Source organism: Arachis duranensis, chromosome 6 (assembly GCF_000817695.3).
Source record: "Arachis duranensis cultivar V14167 chromosome 6, aradu.V14167.gnm2.J7QH, whole genome shotgun sequence".
Lineage (NCBI taxonomy): Eukaryota > Viridiplantae > Streptophyta > Magnoliopsida > Fabales > Fabaceae > Arachis > Arachis duranensis.
Window position 1 is genome coordinate 2,591,287 of NC_029777.3, and position 26,683 is coordinate 2,617,969.

General features: G+C 34.0%; 3 protein-coding genes across 4 annotated transcripts; 2 read left to right on the forward strand and 1 right to left on the reverse strand.

The window, feature by feature from the left end:
- Window positions 1-5,375: 5,375 nt before the first annotated feature.
- On the forward strand, window positions 5,376-6,092 carry LOC127748372 (uncharacterized). Its single transcript, XM_052262743.1, has one exon. It carries the CDS (start codon window positions 5,376-5,378, stop codon window positions 6,090-6,092), a length of 717 nt encoding a protein of 238 aa, XP_052118703.1.
- A 1,294-nt stretch (window positions 6,093-7,386) lies between these two features.
- On the forward strand, window positions 7,387-11,779 carry LOC107491955 (rhodanese-like domain-containing protein 4, chloroplastic). 2 transcript variants are annotated; one of them, XM_052262833.1, is made up of 9 exons: window positions 7,387-8,171; window positions 8,512-8,614; window positions 8,702-8,776; window positions 9,204-9,278; window positions 9,401-9,475; window positions 9,574-9,654; window positions 9,789-10,028; window positions 10,255-10,449; window positions 11,636-11,779. In XM_052262833.1, the coding sequence occupies exons 1-9, from the start codon at window positions 7,534-7,536 to the stop codon at window positions 11,639-11,641; spliced, it is 1,488 nt and encodes a 495-aa protein (XP_052118793.1). In that variant the 5' UTR covers window positions 7,387-7,533; the 3' UTR covers window positions 11,642-11,779. The 2 variants fall into 2 exon arrangements, with proteins under 2 accessions (XP_052118793.1, XP_015968384.1); XM_016112898.3 differs by lacking the exon at window positions 11,636-11,779 and adding an exon at window positions 10,721-11,038 and having other exon boundaries at window positions 7,388-8,171.
- LOC110272350 (endoribonuclease Dicer homolog 2) lies at window positions 11,147-14,927 on the reverse strand. The gene is made up of 9 exons (XM_016112897.3): window positions 14,843-14,927; window positions 14,426-14,697; window positions 13,935-14,338; window positions 13,739-13,839; window positions 13,447-13,640; window positions 13,150-13,359; window positions 12,483-12,908; window positions 12,083-12,361; window positions 11,147-11,909 (listed from the first exon to the last, which is right to left on the reverse strand). Exons 1-9 carry the CDS (start codon window positions 14,853-14,855, stop codon window positions 11,556-11,558), a joined length of 2,253 nt encoding a protein of 750 aa, XP_015968383.1. The 5' UTR covers window positions 14,856-14,927; the 3' UTR covers window positions 11,147-11,555.
- Between the last annotated feature and the right edge of the window lie 11,756 nt (window positions 14,928-26,683).

A 26,683-nucleotide genomic window follows, 5' to 3' on the forward strand; every position in this document is an offset into this window, starting at 1 on the left:
ATGTCACTCTCCTCCCCTCTATTTTATAAATGTACATTTTTCTTCCTTCTAACTTTTAAAAAACCTCCTCTTTAATCCATTTTAAATTTTTTGTGTTAATAATGTTAACTTTATCCATTTTTTATGAAAAAAATAAATTATTTTTTGAAAAAATATCCATTAACAAAAATTTTATTTTTTATCATTAAATTTTGCTTACCAAAATATCCTTTAATAAATTATTCTTTTATTAATTAAATTGTATTTTTAACGAAATATTTTCAAAAAAATTAATAATTAAATTATTTTTTTCTAAAATACCTATTTTTAAAAGGTATTTAAAAAAATAACATAATTATTAAATTTTTTAAAAATACAATTTAATCAATAAAAAAATAATTTATTAAAGAATATTTTATTAAGCAAAATTTAATAATAAAAAATAAAATTTTTGCTAATGAATATTTTTTTAAAAAGTAATTTTTTTCTTAAAAAATGGATAAAGTTAACATTAGTTAACACAAAAAGTTTAAAATGGATTAAAAATGAGATTTTTTAAAAGTTAGAAAGGAGAGAAATGTACATTTATAAATTAGAAGGGAGGAGAGTGTCATTTTAGCATCTCACAGGGGAGGGGAGTGGAATTTTTTCTTACTATTATTATAAACATATTATAATTGCCAATAGTCAAATATAAATTATACTTAATGAGCTTTTATAGTATACTTTATTTTAAAATCTAATATACATATACTAGATGCATATAACATTACTATTTTAATTTTTTAAAAACAAACAGGGGATGAACATCTTAGGCCCGTAAATCTGCCAACGATTACGAGAATGTAAATTAAAAATAAATAAATAAATAAAATGATGATAAAAAAATTTAAATTATGTATAATTTATCAAAAAAATAATATCAAAATATATTAATTGTGTTATCAATTTTTTTTATTTTTATATACATTTTTTTTAAACATGATAAATAAATTTTAACTATATTATTTCTATCTAAATAAAATATTTTTTATTATTAAACTAGTTGAGTTGAGTGGTATTGAATTTATATATAAAAGGTTTAACTATTTTTGTGTCATTTATATCAAATTAATGTATTTTTTGGGTTCTAAAATACATTTGAATATATTTTGTTAGTTTAGCGAGTTAAGGTTTGAATTAGTGTTTTTTTAAAGATTTATTGTGTCATTCACTAAAAATTCCTATGTCAGATCAACTAAATACCACTAAATTAATTGTATGGTATTAAACTACTATAAGAGATTTAGTCATTCATGTGTTATTTGCAATAATTTGATGTGTGAATCTAAAACACATTTTAAACGTATTTTGTTAGTTGAGCGAGTTAAAATTTTAAATTTATGGTCCTTTAAATTCATAATTTTTATAATTTTAATTTCTCAAATTTAAAATTATTTATACTAATTTTTAAGATTTAGTTTTAGACATTATATTGGTTTATGAACTTTTTTTAGTACTAAATCAACAAATGAAGTATTGAATTGGTTCTGACTTACCATGTTAGACATATTACTAAACATTGTCGTTTCATTTTGACACTTAAGTAAGGCAAAAGTGAGAAGAGAAAGAAGAATTAATATGATTTGCAAATTATTATATCTCTCTTCATTCTCCAAAATTATGATGTGCAAATTATTATATTTACCTTCATTTTCTAAAATGACTTCATTTTTACCTTATTTAAGAGCTAAAACAAAAAATATTATTCAGTCATGTGTCTAACATAATAAATCAGAACTAGCTCAGTATTTTGTATGTTAATTCAATATTAAAAAAATCTAAAAAATAATATAATATCTGAACTTAAATTTCGAGACAGTATAATAAATTTTAAATCTAAAAATTAAAATAATAAAAATCATGAATTTCAGGAATTAATATAAAAATTTAGTCCAAAACAAGTAGCAATAAGGATATGGGACCATTGAAGGATGGGCTGGACAGGGTTTGGTCAGGGAAGGGGGACGAGATTCATGAGGCTGGATTTCATGAAAGTGGGGCGAAGGGGAAAATGGAGTTGGATGGTGGGGGGATGGCGATCCACGCTGGTGGGAAGGAGGAGCTGGCGGTGGTTGGTGATGCCAACGCGGCTGGGGGCGGTAAGGGATTGGCATGCTACCAGGTGATCGGGGAGGGAAGCTGGCAGGGAGACCCAAGTGGAGTGACGCCATGGAATGGGGGTGAATTCGGTGAGGAGGGCACTGAGTTGCAAGAAGGAAAGGGTATTGGGGCTGAGAGTGGCATAAGGGGCTCTATGGAGATTGTAAATCCTGCATCGGGGGATAAGGGAGTAGTTTTAGCGGATCGGCAGGATGACCCCTGCGATGAAGCAAGTGAAGCTGAGTCGGAAACGTCCGAAACCAGACAGGCAGCTGAAATACAAGAAAACCGGGAAGTGTGGAAGCTTGCAGTGGAATCTGGAGCTGTGCAATATGGTGAGGAAGATGATATAATGGCTATATTGCAGGCACAAAATGAGGAACTTGCGCGAAAAAAAAGAATTGCGAAGCAAAAGGAGAAAGCAAGACGGAGTCGGCCGAAAAATCGAAAGAATGTGTGTATAAATGTTTTAAAATGAATTTTAGTTCCTGGAATATTAGGGGGTTGGCGGGAGTTGGTAAACTGAGTATGGTAAAGAGCCTTCGGAAAAAATTTAAGTTGCATATGTTAGGACTGATAGAAACAAAGAAGGAGGTTGTGACAATATTTGATGTACAGCAACTGTGGGGCAACGGGGCGGTTAGATGGGGATTTGTGGGGTCAGTTGGAGCTACAGGTGGTCTAGTTTTGATGTGGGATGAAACAGTTTTTAAGATGAACAATTGTTATAAAGGAGATCGTTGGTTGTGTGTGGAGGGTGTGTTACTCCAGCAGAATTTCTCTTGTGCTTTTTGCCTTGTTTATGGGCCGCATGATAAGGCAGAAAAGCTTGTTCTGTGGGAGGAGCTGAGTTTCTTATTTGGGTTATGCCAGGTCCCAGTTTGCTACTTGGGGGATTTTAATGAGATAGTTAACATGGAGGAGAGAAGGGGGCTACTTCTTTGACGGTGTCTGCAGCTGAGTTTAAGTCCTGGATCCAGGATATGGAGCTAGTGGACTTAGTAATTTCTGATTGCTTGTTCACCTGGTTTCGCGGGCAATCGTGCAGTCGAATTGATAGAGTCTTGGTGAGCTTGGAGTGGCTAGAGGTGTTTCCTGATATAAGGCTGAGAGGTGGACCTAGAGGGCTATCTGATCATTGTCCATTGATTATGGAGACCTCACGCATTAGAGGGGGGCCTAGACCTTTTCGGAGTCTGGACTCCTGGTTTACGCATGAAGGGTTCTTGAGGATGGTAAAGAAGGAATGGAGGAGTTTAGGGGAGGTACAGTTTCTGGACAAGCTAAAGGCATTGACAATGCCACTGAGCAGGTGGCATAAAGAGCACTTTGGGGGCATGGACAATAGGATTACACAGTTAGAGGATGAGATACGAAAAGTGGATGACATGGTCGGTACTGGAGTGGCAGATGGGACTACTGAAGCAAGGAGGAAGGCACTAGTGAGCTTCTGTAGAAGGTGGTATATAAGAAAGGAGATACATTGGAAGCAGATGTTAAGATCTAGGCATGTAAAGGAAATGGATAAAAATACCCGGTACTTTCACAATGTAGCTTCCGCACGAAGAAGGTCCAATAGGATTGATGCCTTACTTGTGAATGGGAGGTTAGTTAGGAATCAAGCGAGGATCAAGATTGCTATCCGAGACTTCTATAAGGAGCTATACCATCAGGAGCCTTCGCCAGTTATCGGGTTCAGGGATGGGCTGGTAAAGCAAATTCTCCCGGAAGAGGCAACAGAGTTAGAGCTGATGCCAAATGCAGAAGAGATAAAGGAGGCAGTTTGGGATTGTGAATCAACAAAGGCACCAGGAAGTGATGGGTATAATATGCATTTTATAAAGAAGTGTTGGGAAGACTTAGGTGGAGAGTTCACTGAAACAGTGAAAGGGTTCTTCCAGTCAGCAAATCTCCCTAGTGAGTCGAACGTTACTTGGGTAGCGTTGGCGCCGAAGTTTACTGGAGCCAGAGAAATTAAGGATTTACGGCCGATTAGTATGGTGGGTTGTGTCTATAAGGTCATTTCTAAGGTTTTGGTCCGGAGGATGCGGCGGGTGATGCCGGGGCTGGTAGGGGAGACTCAGAGCGCTTTCGTGAAGGGTAGGAAAATACATGATGGGGCGTTGATCGCCTGTGAAACAGTGCATTGGCTGAAGGCACGGAAAAAGAGCTCTGTGATAATCAAGCTGGATTTCCAAAAGGCTTATGATAGAGTCAAGTGGAGATTTGTGGATATTGTTTTACAGAAGATGGGTTTTGGGCAGAGATGGAGAGGCTGGATTAAGGAGTGTGTCTGTTCTGCGTCTATGTCGGTACTTGTTAATGGATCACCTTCGAAGCCGTTCAAAATGGAAAGGGGCCTGAGACAAGGAGACCCGCTATCTCCGTTCCTGTTTGTTCTAGTTGTTGATGTGTTGCATAGGATGATTGGGGAGGCAGTCAGGAACGGTCGTATCTCTCCACTACTGGTTGGGAAGGATAACATTGAGCTGTCTCATTTGCAGTTTGCAGATGATACTATTCTCTTTTGCCCACCTGAAGAGGAGACCATCAGAAATTATCAGCGAATGCTCAGGTGCTTTGAACTGATGTCTGGATTGAGCATCAATTTTCAGAAATCCAACATCATTCAAATCAATTGTGATAGGCGGTGGACCCGTAGAATGTGTATGTTATTAGGTTGTACAGAGGCATCATTACCAATTAGATATCTGGGCATACCGTTGGGAGCAAATCCGAGACTAGCTAGGACATGGAAACCAGTGAGTGATAAGGTGGAAGAAAAGCTGAGCTTGTGGAAAGCGAAGACCCTAAACAAAGCAGGCAAGTTGGTACTCATTAAATCGGTCCTAAATAGTCTGCCTATTTATTACCTCAGCTTGTACAGGATGCCGAAGATGGTGGCAGAGAAATTGATTTCATTACAACGCCAATTCTTGTGGAGTACGGAGGAGGGGAGGCAAGGACTACCACTTGTGAAGTGGGAAGTAGTAATGGCTCCAAAGAAGGCAGGTGGTTTGGGAGTCGGTGATGCAGTTCTTCGAAATACAGCAATGTTGTTTAAGTGGTGGTGGAGGTTCTCAAAGGAAGATTGTCCCTTATGGAAGAAAGTGGTTTGCTCATGCACCCACATGGATCCTATTGTCATGCTGCGAGGCCAGCCTGTCCCCAAAAGAGGGGGGCCTTGAAAGGATATTTGTCAACTCCCTATTCACGAACCGCGGTTGAGAGAAAAGATAATCAGCGGGTTGTTGATGGACCTCGGAAACGGCAGAACAATCCGGTTTTGGGAGGATAGCTGGCTACCTAATGGGGTGTTGAAAGATTTGTTTCCTAGACTCTACTCGGTATCAACCCTTACCGGTTCAGTGGTAGGCGAGTGCGGGTTTTGGGATGGTTTTGAATGGATTTGGAGTTTCCAGTGGAGGCGGGCGTTGTTCCAATGGGAGTTGGATTTAGTTAACCAACTCCATGAGACTTTACGCACAATGAAGCCCATAGATGCGAGAGAGGATAGCGTGGTGTGGAAGTTTGATAGAACATGTGTGTTTTCAACTAAGTCCTGTACCCAGGCGCTGCATGCGGAAGTTCTACCTGAGGAAATCACAAGCTATAGTTTCACAAGTGCGGTTTGGAAAGATTTCGTCCCCCCGAGGATTGAGTTGTTGTCCTGGTTTATGTTGATTGAAAGGGTGAATACTAAGGACCGACTGGGTAAATTACATGTCATTGATCAGAATGACACTTTGTGTGTGCTATGTTGTAAGTCTGAGGAAACTGCCTTTCATCTGTTTCTTGGTTGTGGGATTACATGGCAGGTGTGGTGTGCTTGGCTACTTGCCTTGGGGAGGAGTTGGTGCTTGTCAGGTACTCTAAAGGACCACTTTGAAAGCTGGACGACTGTAGCAGCACGGAAAGTGGATAGAAAGAGGTGGTTCATGGGGTTCTTTGCTGTTGTCTGGACAATCTGATTAGAAAGGAATAGCAGGCTATTCCGAAATCAAGCCTCAGGTGTGCCGACAATTATAAACAAGTCGTTTGAGTTTGTTGAGGAATGGATTGGTGGGGAGTTCTTTGGTTGTTGATGGCCTTGATGAAAGTGACTAGGGGTTGGTTGGTATCTAGTTTACTCTTTATCTTTGTATTACCTCTTCAATGCTCCATCCTGTTGTGTTGAGCTCCCTTTAATTAAAAAAAAAAAACAAGTAGCAATAAGAGCTTTACCTATCTTCACTGACTTGATTTTTAATATAGTGGAGATATTTATAAATAATATAAAATTATTGTTAACGAATTATAACTCAAATGATATAAAATTTTTATACTCATCTAAAAGGTCGTGTGTTCGAGTCTTTTAATTTTTTGTAAAAAAATATAAAATCATTATTTTTTTATTTTGACGTTGACTACTATAGCTAATTAATACTCTATTTAATTTGTTCTTCTTGTGTTTTTATTTTAAAAACGATTTTCGTAATTAATTATTAATTTTTATTTAAAAAAAAATAAAGAAACTTTCTCGCACTAAGCGAGATACATTATTGAAAATATTTTTCAAATGCTTTCTTGTATTATGCAAGATGCATATGCAAATTTACTAAATCATCTCGTACAATACAAGAAGCTAAGTAAAGACCACTATATTAGAGAATATCACCACTCAATTCTATTTTAGAGTACATCTCCAATAATATTTTCATATAAAAATTTTTAGCCAACAATAGTCACTTTAATCACAACCATCTTAATATCTTATCATCCCCATCCACATATGGTAGCAAATATTCTTGGTAAATTCCAGATCCTTAAATAGTAAATACATAAAGCGCTTTTGTTTCATGATACATTCTCTCTGTTGGGGTCACATGGGAATGCATTTCTTTCAAACCATCATTCCTCCCACTAATCTTAGACTTCATTAAATTTTTTAGGCCTCATGAGTACTAGAAACAGAATCAGAGATGAACATGAAGCAAACTTATCGGCTCTTTCAGCAACACTGATTTTTACCACACTTTCTTATTTGGCCACACTTTCTCAGTCATTTACCACACTTTTTGTATTTGGCATTCCCCATAAATAACATTCAGTGTGGTAGTTTCCAAACACTTCTCCAACGTTTCTAGGCCACACACTCGTAAACCATGAAGTCTCCAAAGTTTTCAGCGTCTCATCCTCATTCCATACGTGTCAACCACTCAATGGATGGTTTCTCATATCCCTTCCACGTCAGCACCTACCTCCACCCAAAAGCACACCCATTCTCTGTCTCTCTTACTCCTCACTTTCTCCACTCAAATCACACCCACAGCCATCTGAATTCTCATGTTACTACTTCACATTCATACACTTGAACCTTTTCTGCTCGTAATCTGAGTCCCAAAGATAAAATCTTTGGCACATAATTATGCTATGGAGGCCCTCAATGCTGTTGGCTTGACCCCTTTATCTGTGCTTTCTGACACAAGAAAACAACCCAGAAAATTCTCTTCACTTGCTGCAATTTCCGCGTGCAAAGTTTCAAACTTTTCCACTTCTAACAACACCCAACCTACTTTGCAACAGTGTTTATCCAAGGGTCTGATTCTTGCAGCTTCTGTTTTCAACACTGGACTTGCTGCTAGAGCTTTAACATATGAAGAGGCTTTGCAGCAATCATTGAATGCTCCTTCTAGTTCTGGGGACTTTGATATCAACGGAGTTATAGATAGTGTTATCAGTTTTGGAACAGAGAATCCTGCTGTTATAGCTGGAGGAGTAGCTATTTTGGCTGTCCCTCTGGTCTTGTCACAGGTTCTGAAGAAGCCTAAGCCATGGGGAGTTGAATCTGCAAAGAATGCGTATGCAAAACTTGGTGCTGATGACAATGCTCAGTTGCTTGATATAAGAGCACCTTCAGAACTTAGGCTTGAGGGTACACCGGATGTTGGAGGATTGAGGAAGAAACAAGTTTCAATTCCTTACAATGGTGCTGATAAGCCAAGATTCCTGCAGAAACTTTCTTTGAAGTTCAAGGATCCAGAGAATTCTACTCTGTTCATTCTGGACAAGTGAGTAGAGTTTAAAGCAGTTTCCTTTTTCATTGTTTTGTTTGCCATTATTATATATCACATTCTATCATTTCATTTTGGCTATTGATGGTGGAAAAAGAATGTTTTTCGATGTTGAAAGGTTAATGGGGCTGTCAATTAGCTTGGTTTAAATGACTAGATCTTTCTAAAATAGAAACAAGACTTTTTAAAATGAAATTCTTGAGTAAGGAGTTAATGAAGCTGCCAAGTTCAGTCTACATTGGCATCTTAAGAAATTCAACTACCTATTTTGTTGTTCTTTTGAGTTACAAAGAGTAAAGACTTGCAGCTGATTGAGTGAACTTGTGATGGAAGCTAGGTTTGATGGGAACGCCGAACTCGTTGCTGAGTTGGTCACTGCTAATGGATTTAAAGCTGCTTATGCAATCAAGGATGGTGCAGAAGGACCACGGGGATGGAAGGTATCTAGTGTCACTCACCTCTTTTCAACTTAAAGATGTTAATTTTATCTGCTTACCATATTCTCAATCTGATTGAATGGACTGCAGAATAGTGGGCTTCCTTGGACACCACCAAAGAAAGGCTTGAGTTTGGATTTTGGCAATTTGGCAGAGGCTATTGGAGTATGTATCTCTTCTTTCTCTAATATTAGTTTTAATTTTCGACTTGGATGCACACTCATAATATGAATATTGATAGCTTAGTTCAATTGAGAATTTAAGCTGGCGAGAAAAGGAACTTATCAACGTATGATGCTGTCTTAGATGGATACACTTTTCATTATATTATTAAAGTTTATCTATATTCTTATGCATAATGTTCATAAATGTACGGATGTTTATATTAATGTTGTTCTAGATTCTGGATCAGAAGCACTTGTTTCATCACTTTGAATATGTTTTGTAGCATCCTGCTTGAGATATTGAATTTATTTACATAATGTTACTTGGTTCATTGGATTGGAGGACAAAATTATCATATGGAAATACAAGATTTTGATGTTCATAACATATTTTCCATTTAAAACTAATTGATGGAAGTTTACTGCAGGAGAGCTCTGATGGTTTGGCTGTTACTCTTGGGATTGCTGCAGCTACCGGACTCGGTGTATTAGCTTTTACTGAGGTTGACTTGATGAGTTACTTTACATACTATTTCTCTTTTTCCCAAGAAAAAATCATATTCTGACACATCTATACTGTTGTGGAGTTGTTTGTTGATGCTGTTTCTCTATCTATACTGTACAGATAGAAACAATTCTCCAACTTTTAGGATCAGCTGCAATTATTCAGTTTGCTAGCAGGAAGCTTCTATATGCTGAGGTAAATACAGTGGAGTCATCAAATTGTCTATGGATACAGTGTATGTTTAGTTTTCTACATAAAGCATTCCATGTAAGTTCTGTTATTTTATATGACAGGATCGAAAGCGAACACTACAACAGATCGATGAGTTCTTGAACACCAAGATTGCCCCTAAGGAGCTTGGTGATGAAATAAAAGTACTTATGACATTTTTTCCCCTCTTCAGTAATTCATAAACAATATAACATAGCTATTTCTAAAAAATTGCTTAATGTGAAACTCATTTCTGCCCTTTCATATCCTGTTGTTGTTGTATGGTTGTGAACATTAGCAAATTGGAAAGGCTCTTCTACCAACTTCCACCAACAATAAGGTTCTTCCTGCACCAACGGAACAAACCTCCGAGCCTACTACAGCAGATACGACTGTACAGAAAGCAGAAGCTACTCCTGACACTATATCTGAGTCCAAAGTAGATGCAGTAGCAGCCCCTTCTCCAGAAATAAATTCGGCCGAAGTTAAGGCACAATCAATTCCAGGGACTCCAACACCCCTTTCACCATACACCAGTGTATGTCTCAACTCTCAACTTCATTGCTTCATAAAATTTTCACTTGCTGTATTGGTTAGATTTACTTATAGCAGCCAACTTTCTTGGATTGATCTTCCATATATGATTTTGTTTTGTAATTAGTAACCATCTATCCTGAGACCCCTCTGATAGTTTGTTTTTCTTTAAGTATGCTTATTGTTCTTCATGTTCATCAGTGTTACCCTTTTTTTCCTTTACTTTGCAGTATCCTGATTTGAAGCCTCCAACATCTCCCACCCCTTCACAGCCCAATTTACAGAAAGCAGAAGCTACTCCTCCGGACACTATATCCGAGTCCAAAGTAGAAGCAGTAGCAACACCTGCTCCTGAAATAAATTCAGCCGAAGTTAAGGCACAAGCACCTCCAGCAACACCAAGACCCCTTTCACCATACCCAAGCGTATGTCCCAACTTCCATGCTTCATAAAATTTTAACTTCCTTTGAGTGTTAGCAATACACAGTTCTTTTATCTCTTCCTATTTCTGTGGTTTCTATCAAAGTTTGAAGCTTTTAGCAGAGTGAAGTTTTAGTCCTGTATAGTATAACTTTTAGCTTGTGTGCATGGTTTTGATAAGAAATTTTGTACTACCTTGTTCCAAAAATAATTAATGAATTAGGAGATTGTTTTCTTCATATATGCTTATCCCCCTTTTCCTTCTTTGAATTGCAGTATCCTGATTTCAAGCCTCCAACATCTCCTAGCCCTTCACAGCCCTAGAATTTTGTTGTTGTATACCAGGAAGAGAATTATATAGCAGGGAATCTTTTGTGTAAAATTTCCAATGCCATATCAAAATCTTTATGTACAATGCAATGGTCTTGCCACATAAAAATCTTAAACTTACCTAGCATTTTAGGTTGAAGATAAGATCCATGTGGTAGGTTGTATTATTTACAATCTTTTGTGAATACTCTTCAATTTATGCTACTTTCTACAATCTTTTTGTAATTGATGGATAGTTTATAGAGTTGACTTTCATATTACTTATGTTGTGATTTTTCTTACTAATATAGGGAATAAAAATTGTTTGCTCTTACAACTGGCTATCTTGTGTTAGAGTGAAAGAATAGTATAAATAAATAAGTAAATGTCAAATGGTCCTTAAAAGATTTTTTGTTTAATCAAATTTGTCCTTCAAAAATTTTAAGTTGGTCACATTAATCTTTCCACCACTTTCGTTGTTGACAGCGCCAAAATTTGTTGATATAACACGTTAAGTGATACCACACTAAAGTGATGGAAGCGATGAAAGGACTAATGTAACCAACTTAAGATTCAAACTACGTACATTATTAATATGAAAAATAAGAGACTTAATGTATTCTACAACTCTCACAACATTCTTCTTTAACTCACATTAACAATACAACTGCATAAGCATAACATGATTCTCCATAACTCATTCTAACTCTAATATTTGTTCTTTGCAATGACAAATAAATCACACTAAGTACCGATCACATAACCACCAAAATAAACTTCCATTCAATACTATTTTATTCATTCATATTTTGTTCAGATCCTTTAGGAGTTTCTGTAAGACTTCCTTGGAGGCTAACTTTTCAGCTGTCTTCTCATTTGCAGCTTTAGCAGTAAATTTGTGAGGGATCCCATTATTAGCCTTCACTTCAACTTTGACTGAAGCTTCACCATTGCTGCGGGACACCAGGGTTTTTGTCCTTTTATAGTTTTCTCTTTGGCATAGTTCATGCAATTGCCCAATCGGATGAAGCCGTGCCGTTTTAGGTGTAACCAGGGGTTCCAAAAGAGGCCTTATGCTTCTGAACACAGCCTCTTTACTGTATCCTGAATCAACATAAATGGCTCCTGCTACAGATTCCATAACATCTGCAACTACCTGTTAGAAACAGAAATACTATCTCATGACAAATATTTAAGATACCAGTTTGTCTAATGGCTGTGTTTGCATCCAGAGAAGTCTAATAATGAGGAGATTCATGAATATGATACTAATGTGAATAAGGAACTTTTGATAAGAAAGAAATCTTGCACTGAAGGATAAAAGCTCACATGAGGGAAAGATGTCTCCAATTCCCATCCAAAAGTTGATTTTAAATTTAACTTCTCAACTTCATTCACTGTGTCTGCAATTTGCTTGTCTAGTTCCTGTGAGTTGTGGAGTATGTGTTCATGCAACTTAACTTTAATGGCTGAAATTGCATAACACTCATTATTCACAGAAATAGTCCTCATGACTGTCAAAAATTCGGACGACGCATCACGATACTCCTCGTAAAAATGCTGCGTGATGCAATAGTCCAACACCGCATCGCCAAGAAATTCTAGCCGCTGCAGGGCAAGTTAACACTCGAAATTTCAATCATCACAATACAAGAAAGAGGGAAAATGAGTAACACTAGTTCTGTTGAAATGTTCTTACTGGTTAGAATCTAAGTAGTCTTGTATGTACCTGATAAGATGATGGAACACCAGGGCGCTTGTAAGAACCATGGGTCAGAGCTTCTACTAAAAGATAAGGGTCTTTGAATGTATAGTTCAATAAGGATTCGGATTCTAAAAGCTTATCAAGATTCTCCAGGGGGATGCTAATGTGGCTTTGATATGGTATAATGTTGGTATCAACCTCAATTCCAATCCAATTCATAAATGCCATAGCATCTTCTTCACCTCTTGATACTGTGCTACTGCTAAGGAAGGCACCAATTAGTGCCTCAACAACATCAGCAACAACCTTGTTCTCCATGTTTGTTTTTCTTCCAGAAGCATACACTCTGGTTCTGCTAGAAGCACACACTTCTTTAAGTGAGAGATCTTCTGACTTATCACCCGGTATAATCCATTGTTTCGGATTCAAAGTTTCTTTTCGTATGAAGCCCTGCAACATATAGATTTCCATTAAGGAATAAAAATTAAACCACCTCATATAAGTATAACCATCTTTGTTGCATAAACTAATTCAATACTCAGATTGCAGAGTGATGAAGAATCCAGCAACATTTTTTAATTTCTAGCACAAAAATGGTAGTGTTGAATAAAGGAGAAAACAACATAAGCTCTTACTAACTGATATCAAACATGTAAAATGTTTGAAAACAAATATTAAGGAATTAGAGTACCGGAAGACTGCTGCTGCACCCTAACTTAAACAATTGAGCATTCGAAATCATGTTCTTCCTCTCTTCAGTAAGAGGACCCTCACGAAGATTTTGTTTGGTCTTAAAAAGTTGTTGGGTAGCAGCATACTTGAGAAAAGAATCTCCAAGTGTCTCCAAGGAATCATAGTCAAAAACCTCTTGACATTCCTTTGTAGTAATTGCTTGCAATACCTGCAATTAACAATAATATATATTCATAAGTTTAAACAAGAAATATAATGTGATGGCATGCATCTTTCACAGGAAGAAGAAGCACACCTTGATGATTGGGATATCATTTTGCATACAATGATCCGAAAGCATCTTCTTTAAGTTGAAAGCGATGAGCAAGGACTCGAGCCGATGCATGATTGATGGAACAAATGTGAATGAGTATATGGTTCTGATTGATATTGGTGACATGATTATATTACAAAGTTCTGGTGGCAGCTCATAAGATCCCATGCTTGGTTCTAAATAGGCAAAACATATAAAAACATTTCCCATCATACTGATAATGAATTGTATCATACAAATTTCACTAGAATTTATGAGCAACAAAGAGTTAAACCTCTCATCCTTTTTTGTCTGTTCTTCTGCAGGTAATTTCCCACTTTAAAAACACTCCTTCCTGCAAGTAGGGATTGATGTTCAAATCGTAATTCAATATGTCTGAAAATTTGAAACAAGAACCATGTTATCTATAGCCCTCTATGAACATATCAAGTAGATATAACCAGATACAACATACAAGATATACTACTTACTTGTTTTTGAAGTGATCCTTGTATGTAATTGCTTTCTTACCTCCATTCTTTAGAGGTGAGTTTCCATTCAAGTCCGTTATACCATGAATAATGTAAATTTCATTATTATGAGGGGTAGTGACCACACAATTCCTAAGTTTACAATAGCAAACTAGTCCATTTATGGTCATCACATCAGCATGATGATCCTTACAGTCACAAGTACTTTCAGATGAAAAAGGAACACAAGAGATAGTGTTCCAATCAACAACTGAATTTGAAAGTCCCTGGTTTGCAGCAGTGGCTGGGAGCAGAAGATAATCAATTTCAGGATTATCTCCAAAACAGAACTCATCTCTTGGATTCACATCAGCATGCAAAAGGATCCTTAAGAGGGTGGTCTGAAATCTTCTACAAGTTTGAACCTGTAGAATTTAAGTGTTCAAATATATCCCCAAAAGAACAAGAAGCTTGTAGTACCCAAATATTGTTCTTCATGTAAGTAAGGTTACCTCATGTGGACTAAGATCAATGGGTTCTACTTGTCTGAGATTGACTGAGATGTTCCCTCTTTGGGCAGATAACTCAAATAATTGTGTGTTTTCTATTATTTCCGAGTCAAGTTGAGTCCTCATTGCAAGAACAATGTCCTGAACCGATACGTTATACTCATAATCCTGCTTCAACTCAATCAAGTAGCAATGGTATGTTACAGTGCAATCTGCATTTGATGAACAATTGACCAGTTCGGATGGCACATATCTGGGTTGTGGCTCATTATTACCTGCATATAAATGTCATTTAAAGTTGTTAATATAATAAAGTGAAAACTTTAGTCAAAACTGTTTCAGAATCAGAAGTAACTGCCGAATATACCATAAGAAAAGATAAGATGATGATGTTAGTAAGTAAAGTAAGCAGTTAGTTACCAGAATGTTCCATGACAATGCGTCAGCAAATATATATCCGTACGAAGATTTTGTGGTATGATATAAATGAGAGGATGAATGTGTGAGTGAGTGAAGTTGCATTAACTATATATAGCAGGGAGGAGGAAGTGAGTGTGTTAGGGAGTAGGGACCACACCACATTCGTCCAAATGAAACGATTGGAATTTTGGTCTCCTTAGTGTACAAGTTGCTTGCTCAACAAGTAACCTCAATTCTCAATTATGTGAAAAATGGATCCATTTTTTTTAACATTCAAAGAATAAAGTATGACTCTTACCTTTAATTTTATAAGTGAAACTAAAAATAAATAGAAGAGAGAGAATAATAAAAAATAAAATTAAAATGGATACTATCCAATTTTTTTTTTCACTGATCCACTCCTATTATGTGTAGTGACTCCTCAATTCTTTCTTTAATTTAACAGTGGCTTGCTAATTATTATTACTAATAATAATAGGAAATAAATCCTTTCAATTTTTTAATTATTTAATAAAGTAAAATTTTATATTTTATATTTTATAATTATTTAATAAAATAACATTTTTTATTTTTTATTTTTTAAATAAAACAAAAAATAGATAAAAAAATATTGAATAGTAAAAAATTATACTTTTTTAAACAATTAAAAAATTAAAAGAATTAACTCTCCTAATAATACTAGATTTATAACGCTTGCACAACACCAACAAAATTAATATATATTTTATATAAAAAAATATGTAATAAAAATTTTCTACTAATTATTGTAAAATNTATTTGTTATTCATTTGTTGTGGAGCAATTGATTTGTGTGTTTATATGGTTTCAAGTAAGTACAAATGCACCAGTCATTATTTTTAAGAAAAGAATATATATGGCAAAGAATTAGATGGTTTCACAACGATTGGATTACATATTTTTTAAGTTTTTTAATAATTGTTAAATAGTTTTTATTTAATTTTAATTATAAATTAATCTTTTATATATTATTTTATTATTCATTTATCATGTTTATTAATAATAAAAAACAAAAATAATAACGAATTAGATCTGTTAATCATAATAAATATTTTGGTAATTCTAATCAATTAGAATTTTGTCCTTGATTTGTTACATCCGTAAACGCCGATGAAATAGTGTTTCTTGGAAATTCAATCGATTGAATTTGCAAGGCATGTGAGTTTTTTCCTAATTTAATTAATTGTTTGTGTTATCCAATCGATTTATGTCTTTTCACAATTCAATCGATTGGTTGTGTTATTATTGAATTGTGCACTGCGTTATATATTACGTTATTCTAAATTTTTCTGCTTGTATTAATTAATTATTGTGGTGTTTATTTTGGTACGGCGATAAATTTATACTTACCAGTACAATAAAAATATGATCAAATTAAAACATGACATGTGGATTATGTTTTTCACGTTAATAATTAATTTTTTTTAAATACATATCATATTAATGATTTTACTAAATCACCCTTATACTTTAATAAAAATAAAAATAAATTTTATTTAATTTTTACAAAAAGACTTAAATATCTTTTTTTTTATATTAGAGAAAAACAACCCTAACTCTTTAATTTAATTAAAATTCAATTAACTTTAGTTTTATAATTTTAAATATGAATCAATTTAAAAATTAAAACCAAAATATATTTTATTATTCATATAAACTAAAAAATTGCTTTGGTTATCATGAATCCTAATCTAATCTCTCCTATCCCCTTCATACCAGAATGAAAAATATATCTAAAAATTATTCTTCTTCTTTGTATACCAATCTACTGATAAAGAGCAACCTCACCCTTTATCTCTACTAGACAGCAGCAGTCTATCCTCAATTTCTCACCCTCTCCCTTCCTCGTCGGATTCTGCCATTGCCCTTCCTCTCTTGATTTCGACTTAGTCATTGATCAATTCAACGCTTCCTGTAGGTCCTACTCTTCTTCGCTTGTGCATCGATGCTTCACCTTCTACCCCCAACGATTCCCATATTTCAGGTAATGAATGAGACCCTTAGGTTCTCAATTTTCCTGGAATATTAAGAAAAACGTTGAAAGATATTCACTTTAAAGGTATACTACTACCTACAGTTCTCTCTAAATATCCCAAGTTCTGTAAGATGATGATATAATATGTTTAACTTTTATAATTTTGCAGAATATATAATTCCTGCTAATTGGATCATTCTGGCTATTACACCAAATCTTCATTGAACTTAGAAATATACGAGGATCCACTTACTTTCCATCCATGGCGCTGGAAAGTGTGTATGAAATTTTCATTTCCTTTATTTATCTAATTACTTTGTTAACTTGATCACTAACAAATTTGTTACATTTTTTTAATGCAGACTCCTTCACTGTGTCCAAAAATTTCAAGTATTTTGGTGGAAGATTGGCACAATGTCTGAGTTGAGTAGAACTTTCAAAGCCACCTTTCTTCATGTTTTGGTCACAAAATATAGGTAACACATTAAACAATAATTATCACAAATGTTCATAAAGCTATGCACAAACTGACAAACATATATATATCAACTTTGTGGGCACAGGATTCGGTGGTTCAGGAACCTTTGGACCACTTAGTGGTCCAAGTAGAAAACATGTTTTTAGAGTTTTTTTATCAATTGCTACGTAGTTCTTGAACTAATTTTAATTACAAATCAACCCCATATATTTTATTTAATTATAAAAATAGTTTTTTATTTTATAAATTATTATTTTATCAATTATCAATTATATTTATTAACAATCAAATACAAAAATAACAACCAATTATATCCTCCATTCATCCTAATAATTCCAATTGATTAAAAAATTAACTTTGATCTCGTTACGTTCGTCCATGGTGTTAGAAGGTATTAGTGCAGTTTTTATTAAGCTATAAAATAGGAGCTAAGTGGCTTTGTATAATAACTCTCTAATAACACATTTTTTCTCATTCTGATCTTAATCAATTTTGGTCATTACTTTCTCTGCATCATTCTCTCCTTTTGGCATAAGTGTTCTTTCTCAATAGGTGCAAGATCACTTACATGGTATCAAGAGCACATTGAAAACGATCATGGCTCTACCCCTTGCAACTTCATCAACAAATCTCAAGAACGCACTGGTTCCTCTGGCAGACAAACTTGAAGAAAATAACTTCTCAACATGGAGGCACAGCATCCTTCTAACAATTCAGACGCTAGAGCTTGAGGATCATCTCGATCCGTCAAAAATTCCATCACAGCAAGAATCAGTTACAATTGTTGAAGAAAGTAAAAGCTCAGATTCTGCACAACAAACTCCAACCCCCTCTGTTACAAAAGATGAGGTCCCTGCAACATCGAAATCCATACCTACATCAACATTTCAAAAGGACTCATCCAAATACAAAGAATGGAGGCAAAATGACCTTGCACTCATGACGTGGGTTGTGTCCTCCATGAACGGTACATACAAGAACAAGATGGTACACTGCGTTACTTTTGCTGAAATGTGGGAAAAGATTAATCACATCTTTACAGTCTCTTCAAGAACTCGTATTCAAAGTTTAAAGACTCAGCTTAGAGCTTGCAGGAAAACTACAACAATTGCTGAATATCTCTCTACAATTCGCAAGATTGCAGACTCCCTCATTGCTATAGGTTACTCATTTCAAGAAGATGATCACATCCAAGCTATCTTGGATGGTCTCACAGAAGAATATCAAGGTTACATCACATCAGTGATGTCTCGAATGACAAATTTCACAATTCATGAAGCTGAATCATTTCTGCTTGCCTATGAAGATATGCTCGAGAGGTTTAAAAAGCCTGAACAAGGGATTGTTTTAGCAAATTTGGTTCAAGCTTCTCCATTTTCACCACCAAACTTTGGAAGAGGCAACAATGGATGAAGGGGCCGTGCTGGGAGACCTATGAGAGGGGGTGTTAGATTTATGAATTCAAGACCCCAATGCCAATTATGTGGTAGAATGGGTCATGTAGTACAAAATTGTTATCACAGGTTTGATGCTCAATTTCAAAATCCATCATCTTCAACATCTTCTCAGACTGCAGTTCCATATGCAAATTCACTTCCACCACCTCCTCCAGCATCCTTTCATCAACCTCGGGCATACATGACCACCTTTTCCACCATGAATGCCAGTGCATGGTACCCCTTCCACCATGAATGACAGTGCATGGTACCCAGATTCTGGTGCTTCACATCATATTACTGCTGAACATGCCAATTTCCTGAATTCCACCGATTCATCACAAGGCCCTGAGCAACTCTTTGTTGGTAATGGTCAGAGAGTACCTATTTTACATCATGGATCTACAATTCTTTATGATAAATATCAAAATATTTCATTTAAATTGAATAATTTACTGCATGTCCCTTTTATTACACAAAATCTTTTGAGTGTGTCCAAATTCGCTGAGGATAATAAAGTCTATTTTGAATTCTGGCCTAAATCTTGTATGGTTCGTGATCAGGTGTCCAAGGACATTCTCCTACAAGGAATAGCTAGAGGAGGCATTTACTCTTTTGATAATCTAGTGGTGCCAACAACATCTCATCTGAATCCTACTACAAGCAATTTGTCTAATTTTGTTTCACATTGTAAATTTGCTAGTACAAAAGATCATAAAAAATCACGTTTGTGTAATGAAGATCCTATTAATGCTACTGATTGTAATAATTCCTCTATCAATAGCAATATTGACAATAATAGTGATTCTTTCTTGAATAATAATGCAGTAAAGAGTTCCTTTGATTTTATCTTTCCATCCAATTATACTACACCTAATTCTCACTTTTCTATACCTGATTCATTAGGATCTAATGTTAATTTTGTTACTTCTTCTACAAGAACATCATTAACACCTTCTATGAATTATCCTGTGGCTTATTATACTTATAATAAGAAAATTGATGACTTAGAGCTCTGGCATAAAAGACTTGCCCATAGCTCTCTTAGGACAGTAGCTCAAGTCATGCACCAGTGTGGCATACAAACCTCCCCAATTGATGAAAGTCATAAAGTGTGTGAATTTTGTACCATTGCAAAAATGCATCAATTACCATTTAAGACATCAGAATCTGTTTATACACAACCCTTAGAATTAGTATATGTTGGCATTTGGGGTCCAGCTCCCTTTCCTTCTCATCATGGCTACAAATATTATATTAGTTTTTTAGATGCATTTAGTAAATATACTTGCATTTTTCTCTTATTCAACAAGAGTCAGGCTCTAGAAGCTTTTCAAAAATATAAATCTTTTATTGAAAATCATACAGGTTGTCGAATCAAGGCCTTGCAAAGTGACCATGGCCAAGAATTTCTATCTAAAACATTTTCTGCATTTCTCTCTAACAATGGTATATTCCATAGATTGTCATGTCCATATACACACCAACAACAAGGATCTATAGAGAGAAAACATAGACACATTACAGAGTGTGGCTTATCTCTCTTGGCCACTGCTTCAATGCCTCTTAAACATTGGGACTCGGCCTTTGTTACTGCAGTCTATGTCATCAATCGCTTACCTACTCCAGTTTTGGACTCTAAAAGTCCTTTTGAGGTTTTATTTAAGAACAAACCAGATTACTCTACTTTTAAAGTCTTTGGGTGTGCTTGCTATCCTTTATTGACACCTTATAACAAAAGAAAATTTGATTTTAAATCTCAAATGTGTATTTTCTTAGGATATGATTCTAATCATAGTGGTTACAAATGTTTATCTAAAGAAGGCAGAATCTATCTTGCAAGAAATGTAGTGTTTAATGAGTTTCTGTTTCCTTATCACACTTTGTTCCCAATTATTAGTACTAATCTTTCAAATGCAACAGCTCCTCCCAAGCATGTCATTGACAATGCTTCAAGTTCATACTTTCCTGTCTTTAGAAGAAGTACAATGCCTTCATCGAGCACTTCTACTAATTCCAACAATATCATCTATACTACAACCCCTACAACCAGTGCTGATATTACTTCTAGTAGTCAACATACACCACCTATGATTTTTGATTTAAATACTATACATCCACAAGCTTCTGCTGCTAACCAACAAACACACCACCAGTCCACGACAATTTTAAACTCTGAATTTGAAACAAACATTCCCCCCATTCCACAATTACCACCACCAACCACAAAAGAGCGTAATACCCACCAAATGATCACTAGATCAAAATCTGGTATATCAAAGCCAAAAACCTTTCTGGCCAAAATAGTAAACAATATTGATTTAACAAAAGAAACCCCAATTACAGTTCAACAGGCATTACAATGCCCTCATTGGAAGGAGGCCATGGACAATGAAATCAAGGCTCTCTACAAGTGTAATACTTGGACACTAATAGATCCACCACCAAATGCAACAATAGTGGGTTGTAAGTGGGTTTTTGCAGTAAAGAAAAATCAACATGGTGAAATCCTTAGGTATAAAGCTAGATTAGTTGCCAAAGGATTTCACCAAATTGAAGGCATTGACTATGAGGAAGTCTATAGTCCTGTTGTACGGCCTATCACAATTCGAATAATCATAACCATAGCATTAACACAAGGCTGGGTTATGAGACAATTTGACTTTGATAATGCCTTTCTCAATGGCAAATTAGAAGATAAAGTGTTTATGCAGCAACCTCCGGGCTACAAAACTCAGAGTTCTACAAGAGTGTGCAAGCTACACAAGGCCCTCTATGGTCTTAAGCAAGCCCCCAGAGCATGGTATCTGACACTAGCGCACACTCTAAAACAGTTTGGATTCTCTAACTCAACCTCCGATATAGCTTTATTCATTCGAAGATCTCATAATTCTGTTATATACATGATCATTTATGTTGATGATATAGTGATTACAGGCTCTAACCCAAATGAAATTGATGATTTAATTACTTCTTTGAATTCAATTTTCTCTCTAAAAGATTTAGGCAAATTCAATTATTTTTTGGGGTTAGAGGTTCAATTTTTGGCAAATGGTAAACTATTACTAACACAATCTAAATATGTACATGATCTGTTAATTAGAGCAGGGATGAACCAGTCAAAATCAATGCCAACACCAATGGTGTCTTCATTAAGATTGCACAAGAATGACTCAGAAATTTTTGACGACCCTAAGAAGTATCGATCAATTGTTGGAGCACTACAATATTTGACCATCACACGACCAGATATTGCTTTTGCAGTAAATAAGTGCTCACAGTTCATGCATCAGCCAACAATTGAACAATGGAAGGCTGTCAAGAGAATCTTGAGATACTTACAAGGTACCCCTAATCAAGGCTTAGTGTTTAACAAATGTACTGACTATAGAATTATTTCCTTTGCTGATGCAGATTGGGTGACAGATTTAGATGATAGAAGGTCGATCAGTGGCTATTTGGTATTCTTAGGAAGCAACCTCATTGCTTGGAAGTGTGGAAAACAGTCGAAAGTTAGCAGGTCGAGTACCGAAGCTGAATATCGAGCGGTTGCCTCTGCTCAAACAGAAGTCATGTCTATACAGCAGCTTCTTCAAGAGTTGCAAGTTCCACAACAAGTGACACCAACGATCTACTGTGACAATCAAAGCACTTGTCACCTAGCTGTGAACCCAGTTATGCATAGCCGTTGCAAGCATCTTGAAACTGATCTACACTTTTTGAGAGAGCTAGTTAATAGAAAGCAACTTTTTGTAGTTAATATACCTGCACAAGATCAGATAGCAGATATATTGACCAAACCCCTGTCTTGTAAATTGTTTGAACGGTTTAAGTCCAAGCTTAGGTTGGGAACAAAGCCCCAACTAAGCTTGAGGGGGGGTGTTAAGGGAGAAGAAGTCAAAACTTAAGTAACAACTTAAGTAACAGATTGCATGAAGTCAGTAAAATTCTGTTATGAGAAGAATTCAGTTAGAGTGGCTGTTAGAGGTTGTTAGAGGGTATTAGTGCAGTTTTTATTAAGCTATAAATTAGGAGCTAAGTGGCTTTGTATAATAACTCTCTAATAACACATTTTTTCTCATTCTGATCTTAATCAATTTTGGTCATTACTTTCTCTGCATCATTCTCTCCTTTTTGGCATAAGTGTTCTTTCTCAATAGGTGCAAGATCACTTACACATGGCTTCCAAATCGTGTTTCCTTGAAATTCAATCGATTGGTTTACACTATATCACAAAACAATCGATTGAAAGTTGTAAGGTAGAATGGTAAAAAGCTTATACCAATCGATTGTTTATACTTTTCAATCGAATGAATGCCTCAAAACAATCGATTGTGTACATAAAATCCTAAAAAATACAGTTCTATCTTTTTTAATTAAGTTAGCTTTAAAACACCAATAATGCTTTTTCATGTGCTGCTTTTAATCTAAAATTCTAGAAAAAAATTGATTTAAAATATTATAATGTTATTATATTGGCACAACACTTTATTTTTGTATGATAAATATAAGTACATTTTTATATAAAGTATTTAAAGTATATAAAAATGTACTCCTACTATTAAAAAAATATTTAAAAAGTCATTAAATTTTTATATGTTATTAAAATTTAATAAATACAAGTACATTTTTATATGTTATTTTTAATTCAATGTACTAATAGGAGTTAAAATTAATTTATATTTAATAATTTTATACTAAAATTAATTTACTATAATTTTGTTTTATACTTCTTTTAGTATATTTTTTTTATATTATATAGTATTTTTTCTAGTATCTTATTGTACAATGTGTAATTCGAATTACCATTTGATTCGAAATGTGAGTAATTCGAATCAATTTGATTCGAACTTCCTCCTACTCACGTGTTCCTACTAATTCGAATTGATACAATTCGAATTATGTTCTAAGTTGATTCGAATTACTTGTATGCAATGGTTGTGAATAATTGGAGCTGTATTGATTCGAATTATTAAGGAATGTAATTCGAATAAAGTTGTTTCGAATTACATTAAAGTGTGCTTTGGTGAATTCTTGTATCAGATCTTGTTTGGCTTATATGCGTAATAAACTTCTCTCCTTGGCTTAAATACGTTTTTTACCCTCAGTTTTATATTAACTCTAAATATATTAAAAGAATTTACTCAATATATTCTAACATTTAACTAATTGCAAACACTTACCCAAAACATATTTACAAAAATTAGAGCACTGGTTACTAATATTTTAACGAAACTAAATTTGTGCATAATACAAATAAATAAATTAAGCATACTAACTACTTGATACGCTGCTACCTTATCAATATCATATACTTTTTGTATTTTTTACTCTGCCTTACTTGAATAAAAGCAAAAGGTACTATTGATCGGCAAAATTAATTTTATAAATTACCAATCTATAAATTAATTTTATGTACCATTACCAATCGATTGAAATTGGCAAAACATTCAACTTCATCACCTTCCAATCGATTGGATTATATTACCAATCGATTGAATTTGGCTAAAACTTCAATGTCATCACTTTCCAATCGATTGTATTTAGCAAATCCATGTTGTTTTCGTGAATTCAATCGATTATTTTGAGGCATTCATTCGATTGGAAAGTATAAACAATCGATTGGTATAAGCTTTTTATCATTCTACCTTACAACTTTCAATCGATTGTTTTGTGATATAGTGTAAACCAATCGATTGAGTTATCATTCAATTGATTGTTTTGAAAAACCAATCGATTGAATTTCAAGGAAACACGATTTGGAAGCCATGGACGAACGTAACGAGATCAAAGTTATTCTAAAAAACATGTTCAAGGACCACTTTTTAAATTACAAACTTAAACGGTTAGTAAAAATTATATATTTTTCTAAATGTTTCTAGGCACCGGATTCGATGGTTCCAGAACGTTTGGACCATTAAATGGTCCCATAACAAAACATGTTTTTTAAGGTTTTTAATAACTAATAAATAGTCCTTATCTAATTTTAATTACAAATTAATCCCATATATTTTATTTATCATAAAAATTATTTTTTATTTTATAAATTATTATTTTATCATTAATCTATTATGTTTATTAATAATAAAAAATAAAAACAATAACGAATTAGATTTTTCATTGTTCGTAATAAACTTTTTTGCTATTCCAATCGATTAAAATATTATATTTGATCCATAACATTCGTCCAGTACTGTGAAATCGTGTTTTTTTTTTAAATTAATCGATTGGATTATCAAAACAATCGATTGAATTTCAGATTTTTCATAACTCAATCGATTGGACTACATATCACAAAACAATCGATTGAAAATTGCAAGGTAGCATGATTTTCACAAAAATCAATCGATTAATCATATTACCATGATTAAAATGTGAATTTTTAATAATTCAATCGATTACTTATATTACCCAATAGATTGAATGCTTCAAATTGAAAGAATTGATTGATAACTGTTAATGGAAAAAATTTGAGGAAATACACGCCTATTCAATTTCCCCTTTTTCTTTTCATGGTCACCATAACATTCACATTAAGGTTAAAGTATTCTTAAAGACTTACATAATTGAGATCGACGACATTGGTTAAAAAGATATATGTTAATAAATGTGTAAAATCTTAATAGTTAATGATGCTGTGCAAGTCAAAAATTCTTGGGGGATATAGGCATAAGCATATAGAAGTTGTTATATTCAGAAATTCTACTTAATTATTATTGGTGGTAGGCTGGGTGCAAGGATATATTAAATTATCAACTACTATTATGATTTTGTGAATAAGTATTACTATTTTCTTATATGTATGATCTTTTGTTGCTCCTAGGTGTGAGGCTTTTCCAACGTACCCTAGAACCTACGATTTGGTGCATACAGACGGACTTCTATTCCTCGAAACTTCTCAGCAGCGCAGATGCACTATGCTTGATATGTTTATTCTTTTAATTTGAAACATTCAATGGATTGAGTAGTATAAGCAATCGATTAAATTATTAAAAATCCACATTTTAGTCATTGTTTAATCGATTGATAATATGACCAATCGATTGATTTTTGTGAAAATCATGCTGCCTTATAATTTTCAATTGATTATTTTGTGATAACAACTTGTAGTTCAATCGATTGAGTTATGGAAAACCTAAAATTCAATCAATTGATTTTTAAAGAAACACGATTTCACAGTCCTGGACGAACGCCATGGATCAAATATAATCTTTTAATTGATTAGAATAGTCAAAATATTTATTACGAACAATAGAAGATCTAATTCGTTATTGTTTTTATTTTTTATTGTTAATAAACATAATAGATTAATAATAAAATAATAATTTATAAAATAAAAAATAGTTTTTATAATAAATAAAATATATAGGGTTAATTTATAATTAAAATTAGATAAGTACTATTTATCAGTTATTAAAAACCTTAAAAAACATTTTTTTATGAGATCATTTAATGGTTCAAACGTTCTGGGACCATCGAATCTAGTGCCATGTTTCTAAATTGGTGTTATCTTCTTAAACTTGTATTCTCAAGATTATTTTGATGATAAAACTTTGTATTTAAAATTTGAAAAATATAATGATAATTTTCATAGAACAAATTGTTAATAGATTGTGGTGAATTCTCTTATTAAGAGTTTTTAGAATAATTAATGTGATAAATTGGTGTTCTCTGAGTTTTCTTAATTATATTATCTTAAAATTGAAGTTTAGAATTTTAAAAATAATGCTAATTCTTATCGAATTGAAGGACAAATTAGCACATATGAACCTTTTTTATGATTTTTTAAAATTTATTTAGGATAATTATATTTAAATTAAATTTTAATAAGTATTGTTAATGTTGATTTTTCTCTTATAACATATTCTTAAAGAAAAATGTTAGGGGTATCAAAATTTGTTATTTTTGTCCCTCAGTTACAATATTTAAAAGAA